This window comes from Carassius gibelio, chromosome A3, assembly GCF_023724105.1.
Source record: "Carassius gibelio isolate Cgi1373 ecotype wild population from Czech Republic chromosome A3, carGib1.2-hapl.c, whole genome shotgun sequence".
Classification (NCBI taxonomy): Eukaryota; Metazoa; Chordata; class Actinopteri; order Cypriniformes; family Cyprinidae; genus Carassius; species Carassius gibelio.
Genome location: NC_068373.1, coordinates 20,702,134 through 20,729,361, shown reverse-complemented (window position 1 = coordinate 20,729,361; position 27,228 = coordinate 20,702,134). Strand labels below are relative to the sequence as shown.

Sequence of the window (27,228 nt, the reverse complement as noted above, 5' to 3'; positions counted from 1 at the left end):
TTTCATTTGTGTTTTGTGTTTTTGTCTTGTTCTGCAGGTATTTTAGCACAGAGCAAGATTTCTGAGAAAAGGTATAAAGAAATGCCACTGTTTCCGCCTCAGTTGAGGTATTGTGTGTAATGTATGTGTGTCCATGTTTTGGATGATATATCAAAACGGTGTATGACTCAGTGCCGGGAAGTGTAGTCTCTGAGAACAACCTTGGGATGGCAATTATAGTATGTGTAACTCTTAGAGACTTGACACTTCAGATTTGCAGCATGCAGCAGGTATGTTGGACAGAATGGGACACATTAGAAAAAACAGGAGGTGCTTTTTTTTTTTATTACTGTTTCAGAAACAGTGGATAGATGACGGAGCTTACTCCTGTGTGTATGTATGTATACCTAACCTATATTTTCTTAATATTTTGGTGACAAAGTTGTAACCAGAAGTGAGCTAAAACTGACAAAACATGTTTATGAGCATACCATCATGGTATACAGTATAAACACACAAAGTTTTATTATAAATTGTATGCAGAAAGTTTTCTGTTAGGGTATGGGTTAAGTTATAGTACTTATAACAAACTTAAACTCTATATAAAAGACAACAAGTTTATGGAATGTCCCCATTTAGATAGCCAAGTAAACATTTGTGTGCGTGTTAAAATTTATAGAGGGACCTGAAAAACCTGTATACAGGTCAGTCTTTAAAATGAAACCATTTAACAGGTTTAAACTTTAAACAATGGTCTCCATACAGGGCCTGAATTTCGTTTTTTAAACTGGGGGGGAATTCCCCCCTTACATGGGTCACATGGGGGGGATCTAAAGATTATGGGGGGGAGAATAACTTTTGATGCATCGGTCTAATTTAATCATGTTCATTTATTAATATCTACAGATTTGTATGCATGAATTGTGCATTTCCAGTTCTCAAATCAGTTAACAAAAAAACTAAAAAAAACTTTATACAAAATACATCATGCTCTTCAAATTGACATTAAGACCTCTGTTTAAACTAGGCCTATGCTATATATTAATGTCTATTTCAGTTCATGTGTTTCAGTTCAGTTCAATTCTTTGCTTTTTTTTTACTTTTGATATTGATATCGTAAATTGATATTAAGAACTCAGTTTAAACTAAAAGTAAAATAAAAGTATTTATGTCTTTCATACATTTCAGTTCTATTTCAGTCATTTTTTTCCATTTCTTTTTTTCATGTGACTTATTCTAAGTTTCTCATCTGTCTCCTCATCTTCATTTCTTTCCATTTGATGATGGCTCTGTTGAAGTCAAACTGCTCAAGGGAAGGTCCAAGCTCTGAAATGATCATTAGATTTGTGAGACTTGTATTATTCAGTGAATTTCTGAATTTAGTTTTGATCCTGTTTTGTGTGCTGAATCCACGTTCACACGACACACTCGCTACTGGTATGACCATGGCTGTCTGAATGAGTTTCTCCATTTCAGTGAAAACTTTTTTCTTTGGATCGTGATCTGCATCATCCGAACTTGTCTTTCGCTTCAGCCAACGGTCCATATTTAAACTACTACGCTAACCAAACAGTTCATTTTCTGTGGCCGTGTTTGTGCGCGCGGGAAATATGCTGCGCATAATGAATAGAAAACAAGGGGAAACGCGTAGTCACATGCTCAAACAAGTGGAAAGCTCGGGCGCGCGCGCCGCAGTCTCATTTCCACAAGCGCTTGCACTCTCGTGGCGTCTGTCGTTGCCATGCAACCAACTGCGCTCTCCATGATGACAAGAAGGATCAGCAAAATATTAATTGATTTCTAGCCCTTGCGTTAACTTTATTACTAGATATATTTATAGATATATTTATGGAGATGAAAAATAATAAAGGCGCCCTGTACAGCTATGATCAGCTGTTCGGCCGAGCATTCAATGTTGTGACGCTGTAAGCTGATCAGTTGGTTCGTTGCTGCCGCGCTCTATCACTCGCACACCATAAAGAGCAAAATGTGTTTTAATGTTTCAGTTTCGTTATTACAACGACAATTTGGAAGCGGATAATTTCTTCACAAACGGCTCATTTTGACTCAAAATGTTAGAATGCTGCACCTACACTTGATAGTGTGAATAAGATCAGCGCAACGCAGACCCGCTGCATTGACAGCGTGAAACATGATCTGTCTACAGCAGCCAGGGCTCCGCCGTTTACTGTCTATGAGCTCAGCGCTGAGACAGAAAATGCCGGTCCAGCGCTGATTGAGGAATTAAATTCGAAAATAAAAGACAATTTGACATTTTTTCTCGCATCTGTGAATTTATTTTTTAATCATTTGCTCTGAGATGAAGCAAATATATTTGTGCGGGAATTTCTCGCACTATAAAAGCTAACCTTGCGGGAATGGTTTAAATTATGCGCAATCCCCGCATTCCCGCACCGAAATTCAAGCCCTGCCATAGTTACATATTTTGTCTTTGCTTTCAGTGTTTAATTTATATTTCCTCTATATAAAATCACTTCTTTAGTTTATTTACAGGGTGAGTAATATATTATCTTTAAGTATCAGTGTAACTCATTAAAACAGACTCCGGGTGATTAAAACAGATTCTTAGATTCTAACTTGCATGAAACTTTTGTCACTTATGTCACATATTTGAAAAATACGTGTATTCCAATAACAAAAAGATTACTGCTCACTCTCTCTCTCTGTGTGTGTGTGTGTGTGTGTGTATTATGTAGCTACACCAACACCAAATTACTTTCCCGTAGTGTTACATTTTCTTCCAATGTTTGCTTTTATTTATAATTTTACTTCATTTAATTTCGCGTCATTTAATTGCTATGGCAGCAGATGGCAGCATATACCGTGAAGAGTGAGTTGTGGGTAAATCTCACACGCAGCTCAAATCAAGTTTTTAATAATATGATACTATGAATCAACCCAGTAGGTGGAGTCCAGAGAGAAGTCTGTCTGAAGTTCATGTTCTACAGTCAGTCAGACAACTTCATTTATTTGTGTGCAACAGTTTATCAGTTTATCTACACCTGTTCATAAGCAAATATATGTATATACCTAGGCTGAAAATAAAAGCAACCCGATCGAACAATCGTCTTCTAAGTTCAGAAAGTGAGTAGGTGTGTCATCTAGTGTGAGTGAGTGACTCGTGTTCATGAGAGGAATACTTACCGCTCCTCGCCGGACAAGAGTTACGAGTCTACGACAGCCGACAGAGAAGCAGCTGTGATTGTACTTCTGGACGTTTTTCCTATTGATTATTCACATTTACCTCAGGACGGTTATAAGAAGTAGTGCCTTCCAGGAGCCGAAGGGATATTCAACATGCTGGGGAGGAAAAAGAAACCAGAGACAGTTCAGACTGAACCCAAAGCGTACGAGGCGAAAACCCACGATCCGCTTCGGAGGCTTGGTAAGATCATAATACGTGATTGTTACTTTAAGTATGCATGCTTTCTTTAGTTTCACAGAAAGTAAACTTAATCTCAGCCATTACACTAATGTTTTCAACTCTCATGTTGTGAAAGGGGTTAAATAAACAGATTCACACTAAATTCCACACTAAATCAATAAAGACCTTTACTCTTTGACTTGTTTTGCTTGACATTTGGGTGTTGGGAGACATCTAGTTAGTGTGAACTCATGCGATTTTCTGTTTTATTACCCCTTTTATTGTTTAGGTGTCGTTTTTGTCCAGCTTTGGTAAAGAAAACGCTAATGCACATTATTTATTGCATTTGTACCCGACTTTGTGATCATTTATATAATAATTCAATAATACAACAACAATTAGATCTGGTTTGAGTGGCCGGTGCTTGACAGCAATGGGGCATTTCACTTGTTTTTATGACTTTGTTATGTGAGCTGAAACTGAGCAGGAGAATTAGTGATGGTTGTGATTTTTTCCTTGAGTGACCAAGCTATCAGACAAGAACGATTGTCAAAGTAGACTACTACCCATTATTTTATGAGCAAAATCATATTCGAAAAGCTCCATGAAAAATATATAGGCTTAATAACATTTCGAGAATTTATTTAAAGAACAGATAGCTTTGGAAGACAATGCAGCCAACATTACTGGAATAACTTTAGTTCTGGAATAACTGTATTTTTTCATGATCAGCATAACCCACATGTAACCACATTCCACACTCATAACCACTGACTGTTCTCACACAATTATTATTTTCCCACTCATGTTTACCTCTCATCTCCACCCTTCAGCAGCATGACTCCAGAACACCTAGGCCCTTGCTTATGCTATCCACATAAAAAACAATTTAGGTGTTTTTCTTTTAATATTGACATTTATTTACCAATCATGTGCTTTCTTATTACACAGCAATCTGATGTCTGAAACTAACACATCATGTTAATATCAGCCTAGCTCTTAAACCAAACCAAAATAACTGCTAGTGCTAGTCTACGCTTCATGCTTTTGGAAGGAACCGCATGCAAGATGGTGGAAAATAAAGATACTTGAACATACTGTACAGTATGTAAAACGGACGTCATTGCATGACTGATATATCATGTGATTCAGGAATGCATTTATTGTAGTATAACAATTATGAAAGGTATAATATGCAGAATTATTCATGAACCATGGCTGATTTCCAAGAAAAGTAACTAAGGCATATTTATGTCATTGTTAATGCATGCTTTTATTGACCTCGGAAGATGTATACCACACCTCTGCCTATGTAAGCTGGGTTTCTTCAGCATTTGATCATGAATGAGTTGAATGTTGTCGCTATATTAAGTACAAGATCCTCTGAGGATTCGTCTTGCAGGACTTTCCCTGGCTTCTTCCGATAACTACAGTACAGATCTGTGACCGCAGATACATGAGTTTGAGTTCAGCATAAAGTATTGTAACTGGGGGTTAACCACTGATATATATATATGATGACTATATATATATATATATATATATATATGACTATTTCAATGTATATGTTCTCTATTATAGATCAGTAATGATAACTCTGCTTTGGTTTAATTCATTCTATTTAATGTTGTGCTCATCTGTATGATTTTTTCATAGCAATCTATGCAGAATTTATAAATTTTACCAATGGCAGAGTTTTTCTCTGCCATAGCCACTGGCGTCAATAGATATGCAGTGCTAAGTGTTGTTCAGATTTATTACACTTGTAAAATGATGTTGGGTGGCTTGTATGAAGAGGCTGTGCAAGTTGGTGCTCTTCAGTAGTGTGATTTAATGTTACTGTGGCAGTACTCCAAAATAAAGCACTGCAGTGGAAATAATCAAGAGGTTCTTGAACGAGAAAACAGTTAGTCAGTTGTTTTAGGAGTGAGATTTGCATATAAACCCAATGTGTTGGGTTTATTTTTAAGTTAAGTTGCTCCCAGGTTGCTCTAGTTGGTTTACTGTTCTTGTGCTTTTGCTAAATGACAAAGTAATGAGAGAGAATAAGTCATCCGAGTAATGGCGCCCACATTTATTCTAAATATAGATGCACCTCAGGTGAACTATTAGGTAACTCTAGTCATCTAAATGTTGCGTGCAGAAAAGTAAAGTCATCTCTTCAGCAATAATAAAAAAATTGAAAATAACAATCTTATTTTTTCAAGTCTACACTACTGTTAAAAAAGAACAGTAAGAACAGTTTTGAAAGAAGTCTCTTATTTTGACCAAGGCAACATATATTTGACCACAAATGCAGTAAAAACAGTTATATTGTGAAATGTGATTAAAATTTAAAGTAGCTGTTTTAATATGTTTTAAAATATTATATCATATTTCTGTGATGGCAAAGCTGAATTTTCAGCATCATTACTCCAGTCTTGTGTCACATGATCCTTCAGAAATCATTCTAATACGCTGGTTTGCTGCTCAAGAAACATTTCTTGTTATTACCAATGTTTAAAACAGTTGTGCTGCTTAATATTCTTGTGGAAACAGTGATACATTATTTCAACACTTTTTGATTAATATAAAGTTCAATAGAACAGCATTTACTGTTTTTGAAATAGAAACCTTTTGTAGCATATATATTTCTAAAGTCTTTGATAAATTGAATGCATTCTTACTGAGGAAAGGTATTCATTTCTAAAAAATAAAATCCTGCTGGTCCCAAACTTTTGAGCAGTAGTTAATTTAGGTTTCTTGAACCGAAAATGACCCTAAGTGGTAATTTTCATTTTGCATGACCAGTTTCCTCCCCTCTCACTAACCCATAAAATAAATGTCCCTTTTCACTGCTATATATATATATATATGTATATATATATATATATATATATATATATATATATATATATATATATTAGGGGTGTAACGATACGCGTATTCGTATTGAACCGTTCGGTACGACGCTTTCGGTTCGGTACGCGGTACGCATTATGTATACCGAACGGTTCGTTGGAGTAATTAATTATATTTGAAAAAAAAAAAAAAGAGAGAGAAAGAAATATAATGATATGCGTTCAAAAAGGTAGCCCAATAACCCAAACAACGTAACAGGCAACGCCCCTGACACTCCCGAAGAAGAAAAAAACACCATCTTATATGTTTATGTTAGGCTACTCAGCAGGCGCTCGCTCACTCAGTACACGCTGAAGGCTCGTTGCAAAATAGCCAATGCGTTTAACAGACTAGAAATGAGAAGATCCTCCAATAACCAACAGGTCTGGTGTTTGGATGCACTTTGGATTCCCTTTAAGCTATAATGGTGATGGCAAGAGAGTGGTGGATAAAAAAACAACGGTATGTCGCATCTGCAACATGACAGGGTACACCAGCGGGATTACAAAAAAAAACAAAAAAAAAAACACCGTTCACATATCGTGCCTAAAAACGCATGGAAAACGCTAAGCGCGTCTTTCTCCTGAGGCGTCTGTCTTTGCTAAGCAACAATGACGTGCTCTCTCCATGAGACGCGGAAATTTCAGCGAAGGATAAATGGATTTGCAGCTCTAAAAATCGCTTGCAGTAGCTCTGCTACTGAATTTATTTCAAAATTGCAATCCATATACAACTATGATCAGCTGTTCCTTCATCTTGGCTGAGCTCTCAACATTGTTACGGGAAAGGATGAAGCTGATTGGTTGGTTCTTGTCACATGACCCGCGGTGCGCTTGCATTCTGAAAAGTTGAGATGTTTTTACATTTTGCTGTATCTAAAACGTATCGAACCGAACCGAACCGAACCGTGACATCAGTGTATCGTATCGAACCGAACCGTGAATTTTGTGAACCGTTACACCCCTAATATATATATATATATATTAAAAGTACCATTCATTTGTAGTTTTGAGAATGAGGGAAAATACTGAGTGCTTCATTTTTTCACCTCAAATCATATATTTTTCAAACTCTATCTTCATCACGCATTGTTTAGTTTAGTTTAGTTTAGTTTAGTTTAGTTTAGTTTAGATAGTCTAGTCCAGTCCAGACCAATCCAGTCTAGTTAAGTTTGTGTTGGCATTTCATTGGCATGTTTCCGGTAGCTTTGTCTCTTTACTCTGGCAATATACCACAAACTCTCTCCCTTCCTCCCTCTATCAGCTTTTCCCCCTGACCCTCTGTGCTGTCTTTCACTTATCCACACACATTTGCCAGAGACACTTTATCATGGTCTTTACATTCTGGCTGCTGTGGTGAGGGTCTCTTTGCTGCAAACACTCTTGTCTGTTCTGTTCAGCAGGAGCAGTTGAGGGAGTTTGCTTTGCCTCTCACTCTTTTGCTGGTTGCCAAATATATATATATATATTATTTACTTCTTGGCCCATTACTGTCACTCCACTTTTTATTTTACTCGGAAGTAACTTGAAAATTATTGAAAAAGAAAGAAAGCAATGTTTTATTACATTTCAGAGAGTTGATGAAGAGAAGAGGAGAGGATTTGAAGTAGTGTTGCCTAGGGCAAATCTCCATGCTGTGAAAAAATGCAGAGCAGCTATTTCACTGTGAGCACAATCTCTGTCTTTCTTCAGGTCTTTTTGAGTCCAGTTAAAGCTCTGGCAGAGAATCAGGTTGAATTCACCAGACACACAACATTTGCATGCAGTATCTCAGTGCAAAAACTTCTTATTCGTTGCAATCCAGTTAAATCAGGTGCTAAATGCACTCAAATAGCAATGCACTTTATTTAGATTCAGTCATGGCTTAACATGGCTTATAGGTTATTTTGATTATTCATATGAAATAATGCTATTTGCCTGGCACAATTAATGCTGAATATTTGAAAAAACAAGGTTTTTATTAAAATTAAATAAATTAATACTTTTATTCAGCAAGGACACATCAAACAGATTAAAAGTAACAATAAATACATTTATAATGTTATAAAAGATTTCTATTTCAAATTAAAATTGCTGTTCTTTGATCATCAAATGAGCCCCCCCCCCACTCTGCAAAAACATTAAACAGCACAACAGTTTTAAATATTGATAATAATCTGAAATGTTTCAAGGATGATGTGACACTTTACAATCACTTAAATTAACTGCATTTTAAAATAGCTACTTTGAATAGGCATTATAAATTGTTTTACTGTATTTTTTATCAAATACGTTTAGCCTTTAACCAAGCATTTGAATCTTAGAATATTTTTGTGTATGTTTTCTGTCGTTCATGGTGGTAGTAATCCATCTTGTTTTAGCTAATCAAAACACTATACTAAGCCGTTAGATTGCTGACTATAGATTTGACCTTGATTTGCATGAACTGGCCCTAAATTGGTGCTAAAATCAACTGCACAGTTAATTTTTACAGAATTCCTCCCTAGTCCTGTTTTTCTTTTTTTTTTCAGCTCAGCCTATTGTAACAACGCACCGCTCTGCAAAGCCAGGCTTAACTTAGCTTTGAAAAGTCTATTAAGAGCTCAAAGTGCACTACTAGCAGTTTTGCGATCTTTGTTCTTAGTGAATAGTCTTTTTCCAAGCTTGTACAAGCCTATGAAAGAGAGCAAGCCACTTACATCTGGAAAACAAACATATGTTGATTATTAAGAATGAAAACATGCCAATAAATAAATAAACAAAATAAACCAAGAAATAATTTCCCTTTATTGTCATTTGATATCCTGTTGTATAGTATGTGCAGTCATTGCTGCTGACACTGACCCACAGTTATTACTGTACATCACCGTGGGATGACATCTTCTCTCATGTTTGTGACTGAAGCTTCTAAAACCTCCCAGTGCTCTCACGTCTCAAGTATGTGTGAGTGTGCACATATAAATTTATTCTGGAAAATGTTTGAGCAATGAATTGATTTTGGTCCATGTTTTGGATGAAATATCAAAACGGTGTATGACTCAGTGCCGGGAAGTGTAGTCTCTGAGAACAACCTTGGGATGGCAATTATAGTATGTGTAACTCTTAGAGACTTGACACTTCAGATTTACAGCATGCAGCAGGTATGTTGGACAGAATGGGACACATTAGAAAGAACAGGAGGTGCTCTTTTTTATTATGTGTGTGTGTGTGTGTGTGTGTCATAGGTGTGTTGGACGATGAAGATGTGCGCCTGATGCTGCAGGGGTCAAAGATGATGAAGGTTCGATCTCAGCGTTGGCGGAAGGACAGAAACCTGAAGCTTCTGGAGGACTGTGTGACAGTTTGGTGTGAGTCCAGCAAAACCTCCCGCAAAGGCAAAAGACAGCAAACCTGTGAGTGTATCTTTTGTGACTGAACTACATCCAAAAACTAAATTCAGCTTTCAGCACAGTATTTGTGAGTTCAGAAATTATGTGGCATGATGAGCAAGAATCAATTCTGTTAGCGCTCTCAGTTTAGCTCCTGAGGCCTTTTTAGCAAGATATTTGAGCAAGATTAGTCTTAGTCTAATGAATTTGTTCTCACCAGAGCGCAGGCTATTTTCGTGCTGACAGAGAGGGTGGTCAATTTTTAAAGAACTAATATATATAAAGTATCATTTCCGATTTTTTTTATTATTCTGAATAAATTTAGATTTTATTTCTCCACTTTTGAGATAAAGAAACTTTAATCTTTTTATTACTGTTTTGAAAATACTAAAAATATTAAGCTGCACAGTTGTTTTTAACATTGATCATGATAAGAAATGTTTCTTACCAAATCAGTATATAAGAATGATTTCTAAAGGATTGTGTGACACTGTAGGTGTAATGATGCTGAAAATTCAGCTTTGCCATTACAGGAAAAAAAATTACATTTTAAAATATAGCCTGTTCATTTTTTTAATTTTTTTTTTTTTTTTTACTGTAAATTTGATCTGCCATGGTGAGCATAATAGACGTGTTATAATTTGTTTTTTTTAAACTTACAGACTCCAAACTATGGAAACATTTTTTACAAGTAATCAAATCAAGGGAACATAGTCACTCTCTGGAGAACGAATAATGTTCAGAGACCATTACTTTCACTTCTTACTTCACTAAATCTGAGCTATAACTTGTTTTTAAGTCAAAGCAAGTCGTTATTAATGTTTTGTCTGCTGTGCTTTATTTTTGAATGGCCATTGTTAACCTCATCCCAAAGGTCCCAGCAGGTATTAAATCTTATGATGTTCAGTTTTTAGTAAATGAATGGCACTGAATTGAACAGGACGGATGGATTTGGCTTAGTGTGTTGAACTGTAGCAGTGACCCAATTAATCACAGGTCAAACAAGGGAACGGTTTTCATTTGATGTTATAGAAACATCTGAATCCTGCACTAGTTATGATCCAGAAAGGTTATGCAATGATGAGTCATTACAGTTGTCATCACAATATATTATGTATGGGCCTCATTCTTTTTTGTGAGACTGCATTTTTACCATTTTAGTTTATGTTATCATTAGAGCTGACATTTGATTGAAATGATGAATTAATTGCATGATTCATTTAAATTAATCACATCGATACTCAAGATAATTCAAAGATATCACATTCTTTTGGTCAACAGGTAAATCATTGGATAGACATTATAAAATTGCATTAGAAGTGAGTAGAAGGTTTATTTTATCTAGATTGAAATATTAGAATTTGAATTCTTCAGAATAACATAACATAATAGTACCTTTTTTTTTTTGGTTGAATAGAACAGTACAATGTGGATCCATTTCTTCCATTGCATGCTTTTTTTCCATAATAAACCTTTGACCATCTATGATATATTGCTTGATAGGGACGGGACTTTCCAATCAATGCAACAGCAAACAGAAAACCCATAAGGTTTTGTTTGCATATCATGTCTGAACTCATTAATGCATATGTGGTTGTGTGTGTGTGTCTATATATACTAGCTCAGAACCTCAGTTTCTCTCAGGTTTAATTTCCTACTTTTGTTTGGCTTGTTTCACAACACCAAATAAAGCCAGGAAATTAAACTAGAAATATATCCATTTATAAACGGTGATTATTAACCAGCACAGTCTGAAACTTGAAATGATTTCAGACCAGCAGATTTTATACTTAACTTGAATAGAGGCATTGTGGGACATTTGCTTATTAATTGTCCCAATCTGTTATTTTCACCTGCTTTTCAGGTGATTGGTAATCCCTTTTTTAATCACATAAATTCAACCTTTGCTCCTAGCATAATGGAAACACACCTGTAACAGGAGACATTATGTGATATGAGCTGCTCTATCATCTCTAATCTCTAGCTGTTCAGATGATTGTTAATCTGTTTTTCATCTCACTTATGCTCTTCAGATGGATGGATAATCCGTTGTGAGAGTGAAGAGAATCAGACTTCCTGCTATAATCCCATTCCAGGCACTTCACTGGAGCATGGGATGTTATTTCTCTTATTGGACCACAGGTGTTGGTGGACCCTATTTAGGGAGCCTTCAGCCCCTCTGTCCTTTATCTCAGTGATTATCTCCACTGTCATCACCCTCAAAAACCTGTAACTATGTGATCTCGCTTCACTTTTGCTGAAAATATTGGCTGCATTCAGATATCTGAGGCTACTCAACTTGAAATGCAACAAAATATTTGATTAAAAGTCAGTTATTCAAAATTTGAGCTCGCGACCACTTGCTCTTAAAGCAGGAGAAGTCTGTCCCACAAGACAAGGGGTTTAACAACCCTAAGACTTAAATCCTAAAATCATTACTTAATCAGACTCATTCTCACGCATGGACTGTGAACGACAACAACAACTGTGTCTTTTGTATAGTGATATAGAAAAGTGAATGGATGCATGTTTGGATTTTGAAACTTGCAACGTTTCCATATACACATGCAGCTGCACAGTAGGTTTAAACCCAGGTCATGTGTTTATGAATAATCCCTGCTCTTGTGAAGGATTTATGGGTCAATCTGAGGAGACCCTGAGGACTAAAGTGAACTTGTAACTAAACATGTGACTCATTGTGATTAAAAAGTTGTGCTGTCTGACACATGCACAATAACACAGTGGTGTTAGTAATCACTTTTGTAATATCGTTATGTAATAATTAGTGTTTTCATTTTAATTGGAACACATTTGTGCTTGGTTTCTTTTGACTCCCTGCAAAATGTTGTTTTTGTAATGAATATATAGACGTATCTTGATACACCCTAGACTACATCAAAAGACCACCCACTCACCTGTCAATCATCATCCCCTTTAGTTAAGGCTAAGGCTAAGTAGAGAAGGAGGCTGGGAGGGAACACAGAAGGCTCAAGATAATACATGAGATTTTCCATATTTATAAAAAAATATATATATTATGCTGGTTCTTCAGTCATGCTGGGCTCTGGCAGACAGTCTACATCCAGCATATTGATGGTTGGCAATAACAATACCAGACAAATCAAGAGTGAGACAGAGCAACATAAATACAAGGCAAATGAGGGAACTAATAAATAACATCTGTGATGATTAAATTCATTTCCATGATATCTAGAGAGTGACAGGATACCTAAGGAGGCTAGTAAACTAGAGAAAACAAACTAAAAGTCCAGGATGATGAAACTAAAAGAATATAATTGTGACAACCTTCACTCGAACTGAGATTTGCATTGTTTCTGTGTAAAGAACTAAATAAAATAACTTGTTGTAGCATAGCAAAGCATCGTACAGTACATGATACACTCAACCACTACCATCTTGATCAGCAAATCAGCATATTAATATGATTCCTGAAGGATTTCATTTAAACTGAAGACTGAAGAATATTGAATTCAAAAATTCAAAAATCTAAATATATTTAATTAGAAAACAGTTATTGTTGTAATACAACACAGTATTATTGTTTATACAGTATTTGTAGGTGAATATAGAGATTTATTTGTAAAATATCATCAATCTTTCTCTGTTTCTGTCTTGTTCTTTGTCACACTGGCTATTTATTAAGGTAGATAAAGACATGGTTATGGCATAAGTGTCAGATATCTTGCACTAAATGATGCCGGTCTGCGTAGGAGATGAGTTCACGCAGGTGTCATTGTGCTCATTGGGCAGCAGATGCAGGGCTCAACCTCTTGAGAGTTCAAGCTCCTGTGCATCTATGCAGCAGGCATTAGTGAGGAATGCCAGTTGCGTATTAAACACCCATTCACTCCACATGTCCCAGCACACGCGCGCTGTTAAAATTAACACCCTTCTTCTCCATACACACAAGAATTATGAATGCATGTTTGTCAGTGTTTGGAAGTGGGTAGAGAGTCTTTGCCATTTAAAAGAGCTCGTGTTTGTCTGGCCTTGTGTCTCTGCGTGTCTCTTTGTGTATTTGCCGTGTAGGAGTTTCCACAGCTCAAAGACGTTATTGTTGCAGCTGCTGTCTGTGATTCCTCATTATAGCTGACTTGAAGTTTACACTAACATGATGGAGGAGAAGGGAAGTCCATGTAATACATAAAGCTTTAATATACGTATTTGAGTGTGACTGTATTAGCAATAGCATTTCTTAATTGTTAAAGTGGTTGTCTGTCAAAAGCCTTTGCTCTCAAGTGGGTTTATATTGGTGTGCTTGTGTGAGCTGTGTGTTTTCGAAAAGAAGAAAAGAAAGAAAGACAGCTTTATTGCCAAGTATGTTTGCATATACAAGGAATTTATTTATTTATTTATTTTTTCTGGTGAAGCTTTCAGTACACCGTGACAACTAGGGATGCACGATAATATCGGCACAACATCGGTATCGGCCGATAAAAGCTTAAAATGACCATCATCGGTATCGGCCGATATGAATATTTCTGCCGATGAGCCAAACCGATATTCTCCAAGTGAAATAATTGACCTGTTTTTCAGATGTGAATGTCTGTCTACATTTGTAAAATAATACATTTATGGTAGAATCAGTACAGAAGAGATACATGGATTTCTCTTCAGTAAAATTAAAGTTTAAATATATCAGGCGAAAAATTTGTATATATATCGATATCGGTATCAGCATCGGCCAAAATTATTTTGAAAATATCGGCATATTGAATATCGGCCAAAATCCAATATCGTGCATCCCTAGTGACAACAACAACAACATGTACAGTATATACAGTTCTTAAGGGGCAGGGGAGCAACAATAATCCTTTCAGCAGTCTGAGAAGTACATTGTGAACATTTTTAGCACTGGTCATGTTTTACGAAAGCCAAATGAATCCTCACACTCATGTCCATCATCACAGATTGTGAAGACACTTTAATAACTTTAAATAATCTAAGTGTCCTTGTTACTTGTTTATCATTCATCTACTTGTTTCTCATTCGTCTAAATGTTTATCATCAGACTTTAGAGCATTTAGTTTGTTTTTGTTTTCATTTTTAATTTTGTTTATTATTGTTTAGTTGTTTTGAAGTCTTAAGCTAAGACTTGCTTTTAGTTTGTTTAATTATTTGTTTTTTATTTAGCTTCGTTTGGATAAATCTTTTAGTTGTGTTATTTCAGTTAGCCTAATTTAGTTGTTTTGAAGGCTTCTTTTTTATGTAATAAAAGCTTTTCATTTTAGTTTGTTTTGAAGGCTTCTTTTTATGTAATAAAAGCTTTAATTTTAGTTTGTTTAAATATATCTTGTTTTGTGTTCATTAAGGTAGCTTATCTTAGCTTAGTTAAGTAAAGTGTTATTTGGAATGATACAGCAAAGAATTTATTTTAGTTTGTTTATTTTAATATATTTTTTTGAATTCCGCTAGTTTAATTAAATTAATTAATTTATTAATTAATTTATTTTTTAAGTTTTCTTTTAGCTAAGACTTGCGTTTAGTTTGTTTAGGTGTAATTTTTTTATTTATGTGTTCGTTTTGTGTTAATTCACTCAGTGTAGTTTAATTTAATTTAACTTTTGATGTAAATACATTTTTGTTCTTTTTAAATTTTTTTCAATTTTGTTTTGTGTATACAAATATTTTATTTTGGTTTTAAGGTTGTTTAATGTACTTTTAATGTTTTCTTTTTTGTGTGACTCTCTTAATTTTGCATTGATTAATTTAGGTTGTTCATTTCTTTTTTGCATTCTTTTTGGTGCCACTAGTAGCACATAGATTTCACAATTCACCTTTAAGTAATAAATTATTTAATCTTATGTAAATCATTATTATTAGTAATGGTCCAATCATCCATTAGTGTGTGTGTGTTTCTTTCTGTCAGTCTCTGTGACAGAGGTGGAGTGTGTGCGGGAAGGCTGTCAGTCGGAGTGTCTGCGACGAATGGCAGATCTGGTTCAAGAGACCCACTGCTTCACTGTGGTCTTCCGCGGAGGAAGGAAAAGCCTGGATCTGTGCTGCTCCACACAAGACGAAGCGGAGCATTGGGTTCGAGGCCTCCGAACACTCAAAGACCGCATCTCCAACATGAGCCAGAAAGAAAAACTGGACCAATATCCATATTGCCATTTTTGCAGAGAGAACACACTAATACTGAGCACTAGTAACAGTCTTTCCTAACTGCAAGTCGCGCAAGTCGGCTGCACATTTACAGCATTTAATGCACATTTAATCAAAGTGTTTAAATGGAAGGCTTAAGTTTCACCTTCCTTGCCCACCATATGCCAATAAATGCACATGTAAACACACTTTCCATTACTGCACAGAATTACTCAGTGAGAGAGCTGACTAAATATAGAGCAGATCTAGAACAGCTATCTGAACGCCACTCCACCACACATGTGAACCACAGAATGTATCATGTTCAGATGCCTTTGTCCTGTTTCTGTTTCCTTCATCGTGGTTTTCACTTTATTGTCTTTTCTTTTTTAACCTGTAACCCATTTATTCTCATAATTCTAACATTTTTGTTTTGGCTGCTATGTTTATTTTTTTACTACATGCAGCTTCTAATTTTAATTGAATGTTAAAGAATATTAACTCGCTTATCACAATGGTAGACTGGGAAGTGTTTGGGAAACTAAATTATTATTATATATTTTTTATTATTAAAAAGATATATAAATAAATAAATACAAATGAAGGCACTTAAATTGTATCCGGAACTTTGATCACAGACCAAACACTAGAATAGTTCATCTACAGTGTATATACAATATATTTTATATATTGTATAATATTTTCATAAATTTGTCTTTAATTTAATATGTTATATTTCTAATTATAATTATGTTCTTTTTATTTAATTTCATACTTAAATACATACATACTTGAAAAGCTTGGCCCAAACCTGGCCTCGTACTTCGTTGAGTTCCTTTGGTAGCAGAGAGATTTCTTTTTTCATACTATATGGCTTTCAGCATGTTGTGTATGCATATTATTGTTACGAGCAGGTGGGGATTAATCAAATCAACCAAACATGAAAAGGAAGATGACCAAATAAGGAAACTGAAAGTCACTGAATGTAACAATTATAGGTTTGTCTAATTTTTCCCTAACTGTGCACACTTGGATCCGAAGCTATCTAAGACGTGCAGATCAGAACCAGGATGGGAAGATGAGCTACGACGAGGTGAAACATCTGCTCCAGCTGATCAACATTGACCTGAACGAACAGTATGCACGCACCCTCTTTAAGGTTTGTGTGAGAGATCAATGTACATTTGGCAACAGCTGTCATAAAAATTGAAAGCGTTTAATTTAAGTGAATTCTCAAACAATCTCTTACTCCTTTATTGCTCCTCTTGTGTGTAGAAGTGTGATCGCTCATGTGACGGGCGGCTGGATCACGTGGAGATTGAGGAGTTCTGTCGTGAGCTGATGCGCAGGCCGGAGCTGGATGCAGTGTTCAGGCATTATTCTGGTAACGGATGTGTGCTCACATCATTGGAGCTGCGCGATTTTCTCGGGGACCAAGGTGAAGATGCATCACTGGCCCATGCGAAGACTCTCATCCACACCTATGAGCTCAACAACTGGGGTACACAGCCATCAGCACCATACATTATTTGGTATTGAATGTTTATGGACACACTGGGATTTCATGAATACGTATACATGGATTTATAAATACATACATAAACTACTGTCTAACTTAAATATTGATAATTTCCTTCAATTCTTCAGTGGAGAGTAGACATCTCACAAAATATGCACAATATTTATATTCTTACTTGAATAAACAACACACAGAGAAACTCATGCTTCATACACATACCCCCAGGTCCTCTTATTCTTCTTGATTATTTTAATTTCTCATGCAATTCTTAATCAGATATATATGCTTATGTATTCGCAGTCTTGTGAAATATTATTAATTATGATCTACATAAAAGTATATAATAAAGTAAGATTTGTAGTAAGTAAGTCTCTCACCCATGTTCACCAAGGCTGCATTTATTTGATCAAAAATACAGTAAAAACAGTAATATTGTGAAATATTATTACAATTTAAAACAACCGGTGTCTGTTTGAATATATTTTAAAATGTAATTTATTCCTGTGATGGCAAAGCTGAATTTTCAGCATCATTACTCCAGTCTTCAGTGTCACGTGAGCCTTACCGTCTTTACTGTCACTTTTGTTTTAATGTATCTTGGCAAAATAAAATTATTAATTTCTTTGATCAAAATATTAATAAAACATGAAAGTCTTTTAAATCTATAATTATTACTGCTAGATCTTTTTATTATTGTTATTTTTAATAAATAAAAAAATATATTTTATGTGATGAAACTATCAGCAGAGCAAGTACAAATCTGATCCAGCATAAAAATAATAATAATTTTATTCATTTGAGAAATGACCAACAACTGTTAATCTAGCTCACCTTATCCTTGCTGTTCTCCATTATTTCCTGCCTGCACTCTACTGTTTATACTGTCAGTAAAAATGGCACAAAGGCCAACTCAAAACTGGTTTCGGTTTATCATTGTGTGAGCTAATGATGAAAAAATGTCCAAGCTACCTGTTGAAAACTGGAATGCAGTCCTAACAGTAAACTGAAAAACCACACCCGTCCACTTCCACAAACTAGTGCGAGTGCATAGCTCAGTATTGGGTCACTGGTTATTGTGCCAAACAACTGACAAACCTTGGTTATCTCTTTCGGCTCTTAATAGAACTGAGAGTAATACATTAGTAATACAGAACAGGAAAAGGTCTGTGTTAAACATTTCCTTGACTAGCTCTACTGAAGCATGTGTTTAACAGTGTCAAGTTTCAACTTATACATTTTCTTTATGACCCTCAGCACGGAAGAATCTTTTCATGACCCAGAACGGTTTCACCATGTACATGCTCTCGCAAGAGAACGATGTGTTTAACCCGGATCACACTCACGTGTATCAGGACATGAGCAGACCACTGGCACACTATTACATCTCTTCCTCTCATAATACATACCTCACCAAGGACCAGGTGACCAGCGACAGCAGCACAGAGCCTTATATCAGGTACAACACCCACCCAACGCCACCTTATAATCTGCCTCCAACACCACGGAGCTACTGCTAGTAGACGAAAACACACTTCTACTTTGTTCTTTAAAATCCCAATGATTACTTGTGTCTGCATCCCAGCCTTCACTGAGCTTAGTTTATTTAGTAACCATTTGTGTTCTGTAATATTGCACTGGGAGAAAAAAATGATGCCCAAGTTCACAGTACACTTTTAATTAACACGACTGGGATGCAAGATCCTTCAGAAACCATTCTAATATATTCTGATTTGGAGCTTAAGAAACTTTTCTTATAATTATTAATGTTGAAAACAGTTGTTGTGCTTAATGTTTTTAGGATTATTTGATAAATAGGAGGCTCGGTGTTTAAAAAGAACCCCAAACCTTTGAATTGAATGATAATGTAACTGTTACGTGATATCCCACAATGCAATGCTTTTTTCAGGACTGTTGTATTGGGAAAGAAAATGACCTAGAATTAGCATGTTGTCATTGTACTCTAAAAATGGGCTTGTGTGGTAACATCCAAAATTGATTAATTACAAAATATCAATTGCCTAAATAAATGTCCTCTCTTTTAGGTAATTTATAGGGTTATTTTGAGTAGAAAAACATCCTTATCAACTGCATAATTTTGTGGAATGGGTTTATTTAGCAAAATAGAGCTAAAGGAAGCTAATACTGTATGTGTGTTAGGTGCACACACAATGGACCAGGAATACAGTATGTAGAACTTTATGTATGACAGATAATACAATTCTGCAGAAATCTCCCAGGCTCATATTCAATCCCGGCCTTACCTCGTGAAATATTTGATCAACAGCGGCAGCTATACAAGACATATCCACTGTGTTATGAGATACAACACACATCGTTTATGCACATACACAGTCTTTGTTTGTGGGTAAACTCCTGAGTTTTGTGTGTGTTTAGAGCTCTGCATCAGGGGTGTCGCTGTGTTGAGCTGGACTGCTGGGACGGTGATAAAGGAGAACCCATGATCTATCATGGGCACACGCTCACCTCCAAAGTGCTCTTTAAAGAAGTCATTGAGACCATCGCTCAGTACGCCTTCAAGGTGCAGACGCATGAAATCATTGTATAATGCCACAATACGGGTTTGCATGTTTGATAATTGACACTTAAATAATGGATTATCTTGAACAACCATGTCTCTGTCTCCATAGACATCTCCGTATCCTCTGATCTTGTCCCTGGAGAATCACTGCTCAGTGGAGCAGCAGGCGGTCATGGCACAGCACCTGCGCTCCTTTCTGGGAAAGAAGCTCCTGAGAAAGCCGCTCAATGACCTGCCCCTCAAAGAGCTGCCCTCACCTGAGGTCACACACACTTCTAGTTTTGCTCTGTCATAAAATCAAACTACTGTTTCAAGCATTTAGTTTTGCATATTGTGTAGTTTCACATTTACATTTATATTTAATCATTTTAGCAGATGCTTTTATCCAAAGCGACTGTTGCTATATTATATAAGCAGTATGTATTATGTACAGTACTGTCCAGTAAGTATGCTGAATTTCTGTGTTAATCGTAATACAGTGGGAAGACATTATAATTACTGTAACTATTTATAACCTCATGTTTTACATAACTATAGAGTGATGTAACTCACAGTTACATTTACCTTTATATTACACTCAAAATGTACACTGCTGTACAAAAGTTTGGGGTCGCTGGCTTGTGCTCACTAAGAGCATATATTTGATGGAAAATACGGTAAAAACAGTAATATTGTGAAATATTTATACAATTTAAAATGACTATATATATATATATATATATATATATATATATATATATATATATATATATATATATTCATATTTTTATATATATATATATATTCATATTTTTCAAGATTCTTTGGTGAATAGTAAGTTTCAAAGAACAGCATTTATTTGAAATAAATCTTTTTTAAACAATATAAAAGTCTTTACTGTCACTTTTAATCAGTTTAATGCATCTTTACTGAATAAAAGTATTGTCTTTGAAAAACCTTTTAGTTAATGTATATAATTTGGCAGAAGCTGTCCAAAGTTATTTCCATATATTCTGTGCAAATCAGACCCAAGATCTTGGTGTTGCTAACCCTTCCTTCCTGGCTCTTGGAAACTTATTGTTTACTTTCTTAGCATAATCAGCAAAAACTTCTTACCCTTGTTATCTACAAAAAAAGGGTAAATGTGCAATCACATAGTACTAGGAATGAATGAATGAAGTAAATAGTCACGTACTGTAGTGTACACTCTTTATACCAACTCAAGCACACTTGCTTGAATTTTCATATTTATTTTCACTTTCTGCATTTTCTGTCATGACACAATTTTCCGTCTAATGTAAGGCTTGTTCCAGCCTCTGAAATAAACCATTATTTGTGTTCCGGTTATTGGTGAACATTTCTATTACTCACATCATGTGCCTTGTTTACTGAAGGAGTTGATGGGGCGCATCCTGCTGAAGGGGAAGAAGTTAGGTGGTCTGCTGGGAAAGACTGACAGCTGGACTAGCTTCTCATGTAGCTCAGATGAAGAGTCTGTGGCTGGAGGAAGTGGGAACAAAAAGGAATCCAAAAATGATCCTGGGAGGGTGAGTATTAAATCCTGTTCTCAATTTAGTAAATTATTGAAATATTGTGTGGTTTGATTGTCCGTTTATGAGTATTATTACAGCTCAGGTAAATGCATTAGCTACAGTACAGTATATACTGTCTGATATGTGTGTGTTTATAATACATACTATGCCTAACTGTTCACTAAAAATATCTGCTTGTGTGTGTACATTTACTTTTACAAATATAAATTCCATCCCCAGTCTATGAGCACTAAAATGAGCCCAGAGCTGTCCGATCTTGTGGTGTATTGTCAGAGTGTGCCTTTCAGTGGTTTCGAGACAGCCGGTCAAAGACCTCCCAGCATGATGTCCTCTTTCTCTGAGAATGAGGCGCTCAAACTCATCAAAGACTCAGGTGAGAGGAACAGGACAAAACTTGAGCTGCATTTTCACCCAAGTCTCAACATATTCATTCCACAGAGCCACTGTAAATGTGATAAGTGATGGATGGATAGATAGATTCATGTTGCTGCCTTCGTAGAAAGATCTTATCCTTTTGAGATTCGCTGTTTCTGTGATGCAAATGTGCTTTAAACAGCAGGCACAACGATGACTCTGCGTTTCTGAGCATTTTTTTACAAGCTGTTCAACATTTATATTAATACTGGTATGTCTTTGATAAAAGATGTGTCACATGACTTCCGAGCAATACACTACCATATGAATATATTTCACATATTACTGTGAACTGTAGTGTTTTTAATATTTGCTGCTTTTATTTGGACCGACTTGTTGCTTGGGGCCCCGCCAGATGGTTCATAACAAATGAGCAGATCACTTCCAAAGCAAAGACACTGCTCTTCCAGCAAACGCTGACAGCCAGCGGCATGACAAATTTACATCAAACTCGTGTCATTTCATAATTAGGTCGTGTCACCACTTTCCAGAGCTCAACATCTACCACACAAACTAAAATAACCATATCAAATATGGTTAACCATATAAATATAAAAAAACGAAAAAAAAGAAGAAAAAGTCTAAGATCAGTCACGCTATCCTTTCTAGAAAAAACTAGTCTCATTGTTGCATATCAGATTATATGATGTATTTAGTAAATCAAAGCAGTATTTATACTATTATGATAATTAAGTTCCCAATGGTCACCATAAAATAAAAACAGTGATATTGTGATTATTATTCCTGTGATGAAAAGCTGACTTTTCATTTTTAAGGGATTAAATCATTTTAATGATCATTTGGAATGTTTTTTTTTTTGTGTGTGTGTGTGGAAAACTCTTTTTTGAATAGAAAGTTCAATAGCATATCTTTAAATGAAACCAATAAGAATAGGTTATAAATAATATATAAACAACAATTTGTACATACTGTAAAAAAATAAAAAAAAATAAAAAAGTAATGTAGCATTTTGTTTTAAAATCTGTATTTGTATGTACAGTATGTCTCCTTGCATGTGTATCTGTGTCTGTTCACTTGTTTTATGTGCATATTTATGTCCCCTGTAGGGAAGTTGTTTGTTCGACACAATAGTTGGCAGCTGAGCAGGGTTTACCCATCAGGCCAGAGGTTGCAGTCCTCCAACTACGACCCTCAGGATATGTGGAACGGAGGCTGCCAGATGGGTGAGCGACTGAACACTGACATTCCTGTGTGTCTGCAAGTACAGCAGCCAATGCTTGAATGCTTCTTTCTCTCTGTTCTCCAGTGGCTCTGAACTTCCAGACACCAGGAGAGCAGATGGACCTGAACCAGGGCCGATTTCTTCCCAACGGCCGCTGCGGATATGTGCTTAAACCTGACTTCCTGTGTGACCCAAAGTCCAACTTTGACCCTGAGAACACAGGTGGAGGACCAGGACATATACCCACACAACTTACCATACGGGTTAGTAACAGCTCCTCTTCTCTCACAGCTGACAGGAAATATTGCTCGGGATCCCATGTGCTCTGTTAATATTGTGATAAATCTCTATCTTTTTTTTTTTTTTTACTGTACTTCTGGGCCATTTTGTTTCTGCCACAGGTGATCTCAGCCCAGCAACTTCCTAAAATAAACCCAGACAATCCCAACTCCATTGTGGACCCGCAGGTCTGGGTGGAGATCCATGGCGTTTCCATCGATAAGGCTCGTGCAAAAACCCAACGGATTGACAACAATGGTGAGGACACTTAGATTTTCAGTTATCCAAAGGAAATAATGTTGTGTCGTTTGATTGGTTAATCTATATAAATACATTAAAATTGTGTGTGATAGAAACTTGTGATGTTTTAATAGTTTGTATATTGATTACAGTGTTTATTCTGGCTTTTTATGGCCATTATTTTGCATGTGGCGAACATTCTAGAAGTAAAATGAGAGGTGTTCCTCTCAGGATTGAATATTGAGTGTGTGTGTGTGTGTGTGTGTGTGTTTGTCTCCCCCTGCAGGTTTCAATCCCCGCTGGGACTGTACTGTGAGCTTTCAGCTGCAGGTGCCTGAACTGGCCTTGGTGCGTTTCATGGTGGAAGATCATGACTATAAATCCAACAATGATTTCATTGGCCAGTTCACACTCCCATTCATCAGCCTACGAACAGGTGTGTGTATGTGTCCTGGTTTGGGTGGTTTATGAGGACACAAATTTGTATAATGGCATGGGTTTAATATACTTTAGGCATTACTTTGTGAAGATGGTTTAAGAGGACACTGCCTGTGTCCCCTTAATTCAAAAGATTGAAAAAGCATACTAAATGGTTTCTAAAAATGCATAAAGATTTTTGTGAGGGATAGGTTTAGGTATAAGGTTGGGGAAGGCTGATAGAAAATACAGTTTCGACAGTATCAAAAACATCACGCCTATGGAGAATCTCTGTAAACCACCAGTACCAACATGTGTGAGTGTGTTCAGTTCACACTGTATGATGTTTTTATAAAACATAAACTATATTTTAACATAAACATGGTTTGTGGCGAAAGTACTGTGTGTATTTCAAATTTTACAACACTTACTGCCGTAGGGAAGTTTGGGGTCAGTAAAAAGTTTCATGTAAATTATTATTCAACAAGGATTCATTCAATTAATCAAAATCAATGACTGCAAATAAATAAATAAATGTTACAAAAGATTTATATTTCAAATAAATAATTTTTTTTTTTTTTTTTACTTTTGATTTAATAAAGAATCATGCAAAACTGTATCATGGTGTTGTCAACATTGATAATAATAAGAAATTTTACTTGAGCAGCAAATCAGCATATTAGAATGATTTCTGAAGGATCATGTGACTCTGAAGACTGGAGTAATGATGCTGAAAATTCAGCTTTGCATCATAGGAATAAAGTAAATTTTTAAATATATTAAAGCAGAAAATAATTATTTTAAATTGTAATAATATTTCACAATATTACTCAAATAATTGCAACCCTGGTGAGCATAAAGAGACTTCTTTCAAAAACAGGAAAACATCTACCAACCCCAAGCTTTTCAGTGTTGTTGAAAATCATATAAATTAATGTTTTTAAATTAATTATTACATAAAATTTTTGAGAAATCTCCTTCTCAGTCAGAGGCCTAGAGCACTTAATGGTTAAAAAAATACCTAGATCTGAAGTTCAAAAAGGACATTAATCGCATTTGAATTCATTTCTTTTTTTTTTTTTTTTTTATAAAACACTGCGACAAAGAAAAACTAAATGTAAACAAAATTTGAATTGTTCTGACATCTTCAAAAGTATAATCTGTGGTGTATGTGGTACCTATTAAGTACACTTGTTTTAACTATATTTGTCATATATATTTATTCAAGCATTTGTGTTGTCCTCCAGGTTATCGTCATGTCCACCTGCTAAAAGCTGACGGCTCTAGTCTGTCTCCTGCCACACTCTTCATCCATGTAAAGGTGGTACGGCGAGGAGTTCCTATTAAAACCGTTTCGGAGCGGAAAGGCAAGGCCTGAGGCTTCTGTCATGATTCCTGGAAATGTATATTTCTGGAAGTACCTTACTGAAGGAAAATCCCCTGAGCCGGGCTCTTGAGGTGCTAGGACTCTTCAGAAGGAGAGCACCTATAAAAGCACTGGACGAACAAGCACAAACACTGTGCACAACAACCTGCAGAAAGTTAATGTAGTTTGTCAGTTTGTGATTCAAAGTGCATTTTTTTATCTTTATTGTTCTTTTATGCTATCGTCTGCAGAGCAGAACGTCAAAAGTTTTATAGAAGTGTTATGGTTGAAGCTTAAAGGGTTACTCCACTCCAAAATGAAAATGTTGTCATTAATCACTTACCCCCATGTTGTTCCAAACCCGTAGAAGTTTTGTTCATCCTTTGAGCACAATTTAAGATATTTTGGATGAAAACTGGGAGGCTTGAGACTGTACCATAGTGTAATAGTCTCAAGACTCCTGGAATTTTGTTTAATTGTGTTTTAAAGATGAACAAATCTTTTACGGGTTTGGAACGACATGGGGGTAGGTGATTAATGACAACATTTTCATTTTGGAAGTATCCCTTTAAGATGTTACGAAGTCAGTATTATTAAAAGTTACAAGTCAGTGTTGTTTATAGAGCCATTTTCCATTAAGACTGAATATTTTAATTGAACTTAAACTAGTCTTTAAATGCTGGGCAGGAATTATGTTTACATGTAGACAGAAATGAACTGTCTTTAATTTTGTTATAGTTTGAATCTTGTCGTTTTGTTGGTGGTTCTGATATGCTGAACACTGATAGCAAGGTAAAGAAAGTGTAGAATTTTTTTTTTTAAAGATTACAAGAGTCATGACTATTTTTTTGCAAGTTTTTTTTAAATTATTGTTTTAAACAACAAAAGTGATTCAGCAGTTTATAAGTAATAAGAAATCAGTAGTTATCAGTAATTAAGCAATCCGAGTAATAAGATATTTCTGAAAAATAATAATATATAATAATGTAATTAATATAATAAAATAATGAATATAATAAATATTAGATATTTTTTAAACAGCTACCAATAATGATGAATACTGTTTAACAGTGTCAGTCAATGTGAGACATAATATGTGATCGTTAAAGCTAAAAGCAAGCACTGAAAATGTCCTAAGATGGTCAAAATATGGTTAAATGTTATAAAATTACATGACTTGACCAGTGTTTCCTACCTGAAGATGCAGCCAACTATATCACTTGCCGCTAGATGCTTAGTTTAACATCCAAGTTTGTTGAATCGTGAAAATATGTGGTTATTAATATACTAGGCTGTTTAGCATGATATTATATAGTAATATGTGCTGCTTCTGTAAAGACGTGTAAAATGTAGATGTTCTGTTTCACAGTAGAAAACAGAACATGTCTCGATTGTAATGTCTTACTTGTTTATACAGTACTGTATGTGTAAGTTTGTGTATACATGCTCAAATTTGAGAAATAATACATTTATTTTTAAGTTTTACTGAAAAAGAAAATCATTAATTAAATTAATATTAACTAATGATTAGGCTATGTTTCACATTCTCATTAGCAGACATCAGTTGCAAATCTTCACTTAGTTAAGCACAGATACTAATTAGTTTCAGAATTTTTGCATGTGTAGCTTATTTTTGAATCCATGAAAATATGTGAATCAATCTCCATTGTGCAGTAGTGCTCTTTGTTTATTGATATTTGGATAAATGTAGTGCCTTTGAAAGTATGCCTACATTTTATACATGTAAAAATCGAACTGTACCTAATTATTGTGTGGATTAATGACTTCTGAATGCCTGTATGTGCTTGTGTGCATCTTTATCTATTTATTATTTCAATTTCATTTTTTGGGTGACTGACTGACCTTCTGTCCATGGACTACAAAAAAAAAAAATAATTAAAAGCCCTTTAGCTGTTACCTCTGGTGCAGTAATGTTTATAAATTTGCACTGTCCCAAATAAACAAATAAATAAATCTCACAACATGGGATAATGATAATCCTGCACAGAACTGAAGTACAGTAACCGTCGGGCTTTGCGGCAGT

General features: G+C 35.4%; 1 protein-coding gene across 1 annotated transcript; it reads left to right on the top strand.

The window, feature by feature from the left end:
• Positions 1-2,959: 2,959 nt before the first annotated feature.
• Positions 2,960-27,101, top strand: LOC127951673 (1-phosphatidylinositol 4,5-bisphosphate phosphodiesterase delta-3-A). Its single transcript, XM_052549690.1, has 16 exons — positions 2,960-3,258; positions 3,293-3,385; positions 9,447-9,614; positions 15,481-15,709; positions 16,725-16,854; positions 16,971-17,196; positions 18,469-18,670; positions 19,609-19,753; positions 19,863-20,015; positions 21,127-21,279; positions 21,505-21,658; positions 22,767-22,883; positions 22,967-23,145; positions 23,284-23,419; positions 23,688-23,837; positions 25,066-27,101. The coding sequence occupies exons 2-16, from the start codon at positions 3,298-3,300 to the stop codon at positions 25,194-25,196; spliced, it is 2,361 nt and encodes a 786-aa protein (XP_052405650.1). The 5' UTR covers positions 2,960-3,258; positions 3,293-3,297; the 3' UTR covers positions 25,197-27,101.
• The last annotated feature ends 127 nt before the right edge of the window (positions 27,102-27,228 follow it).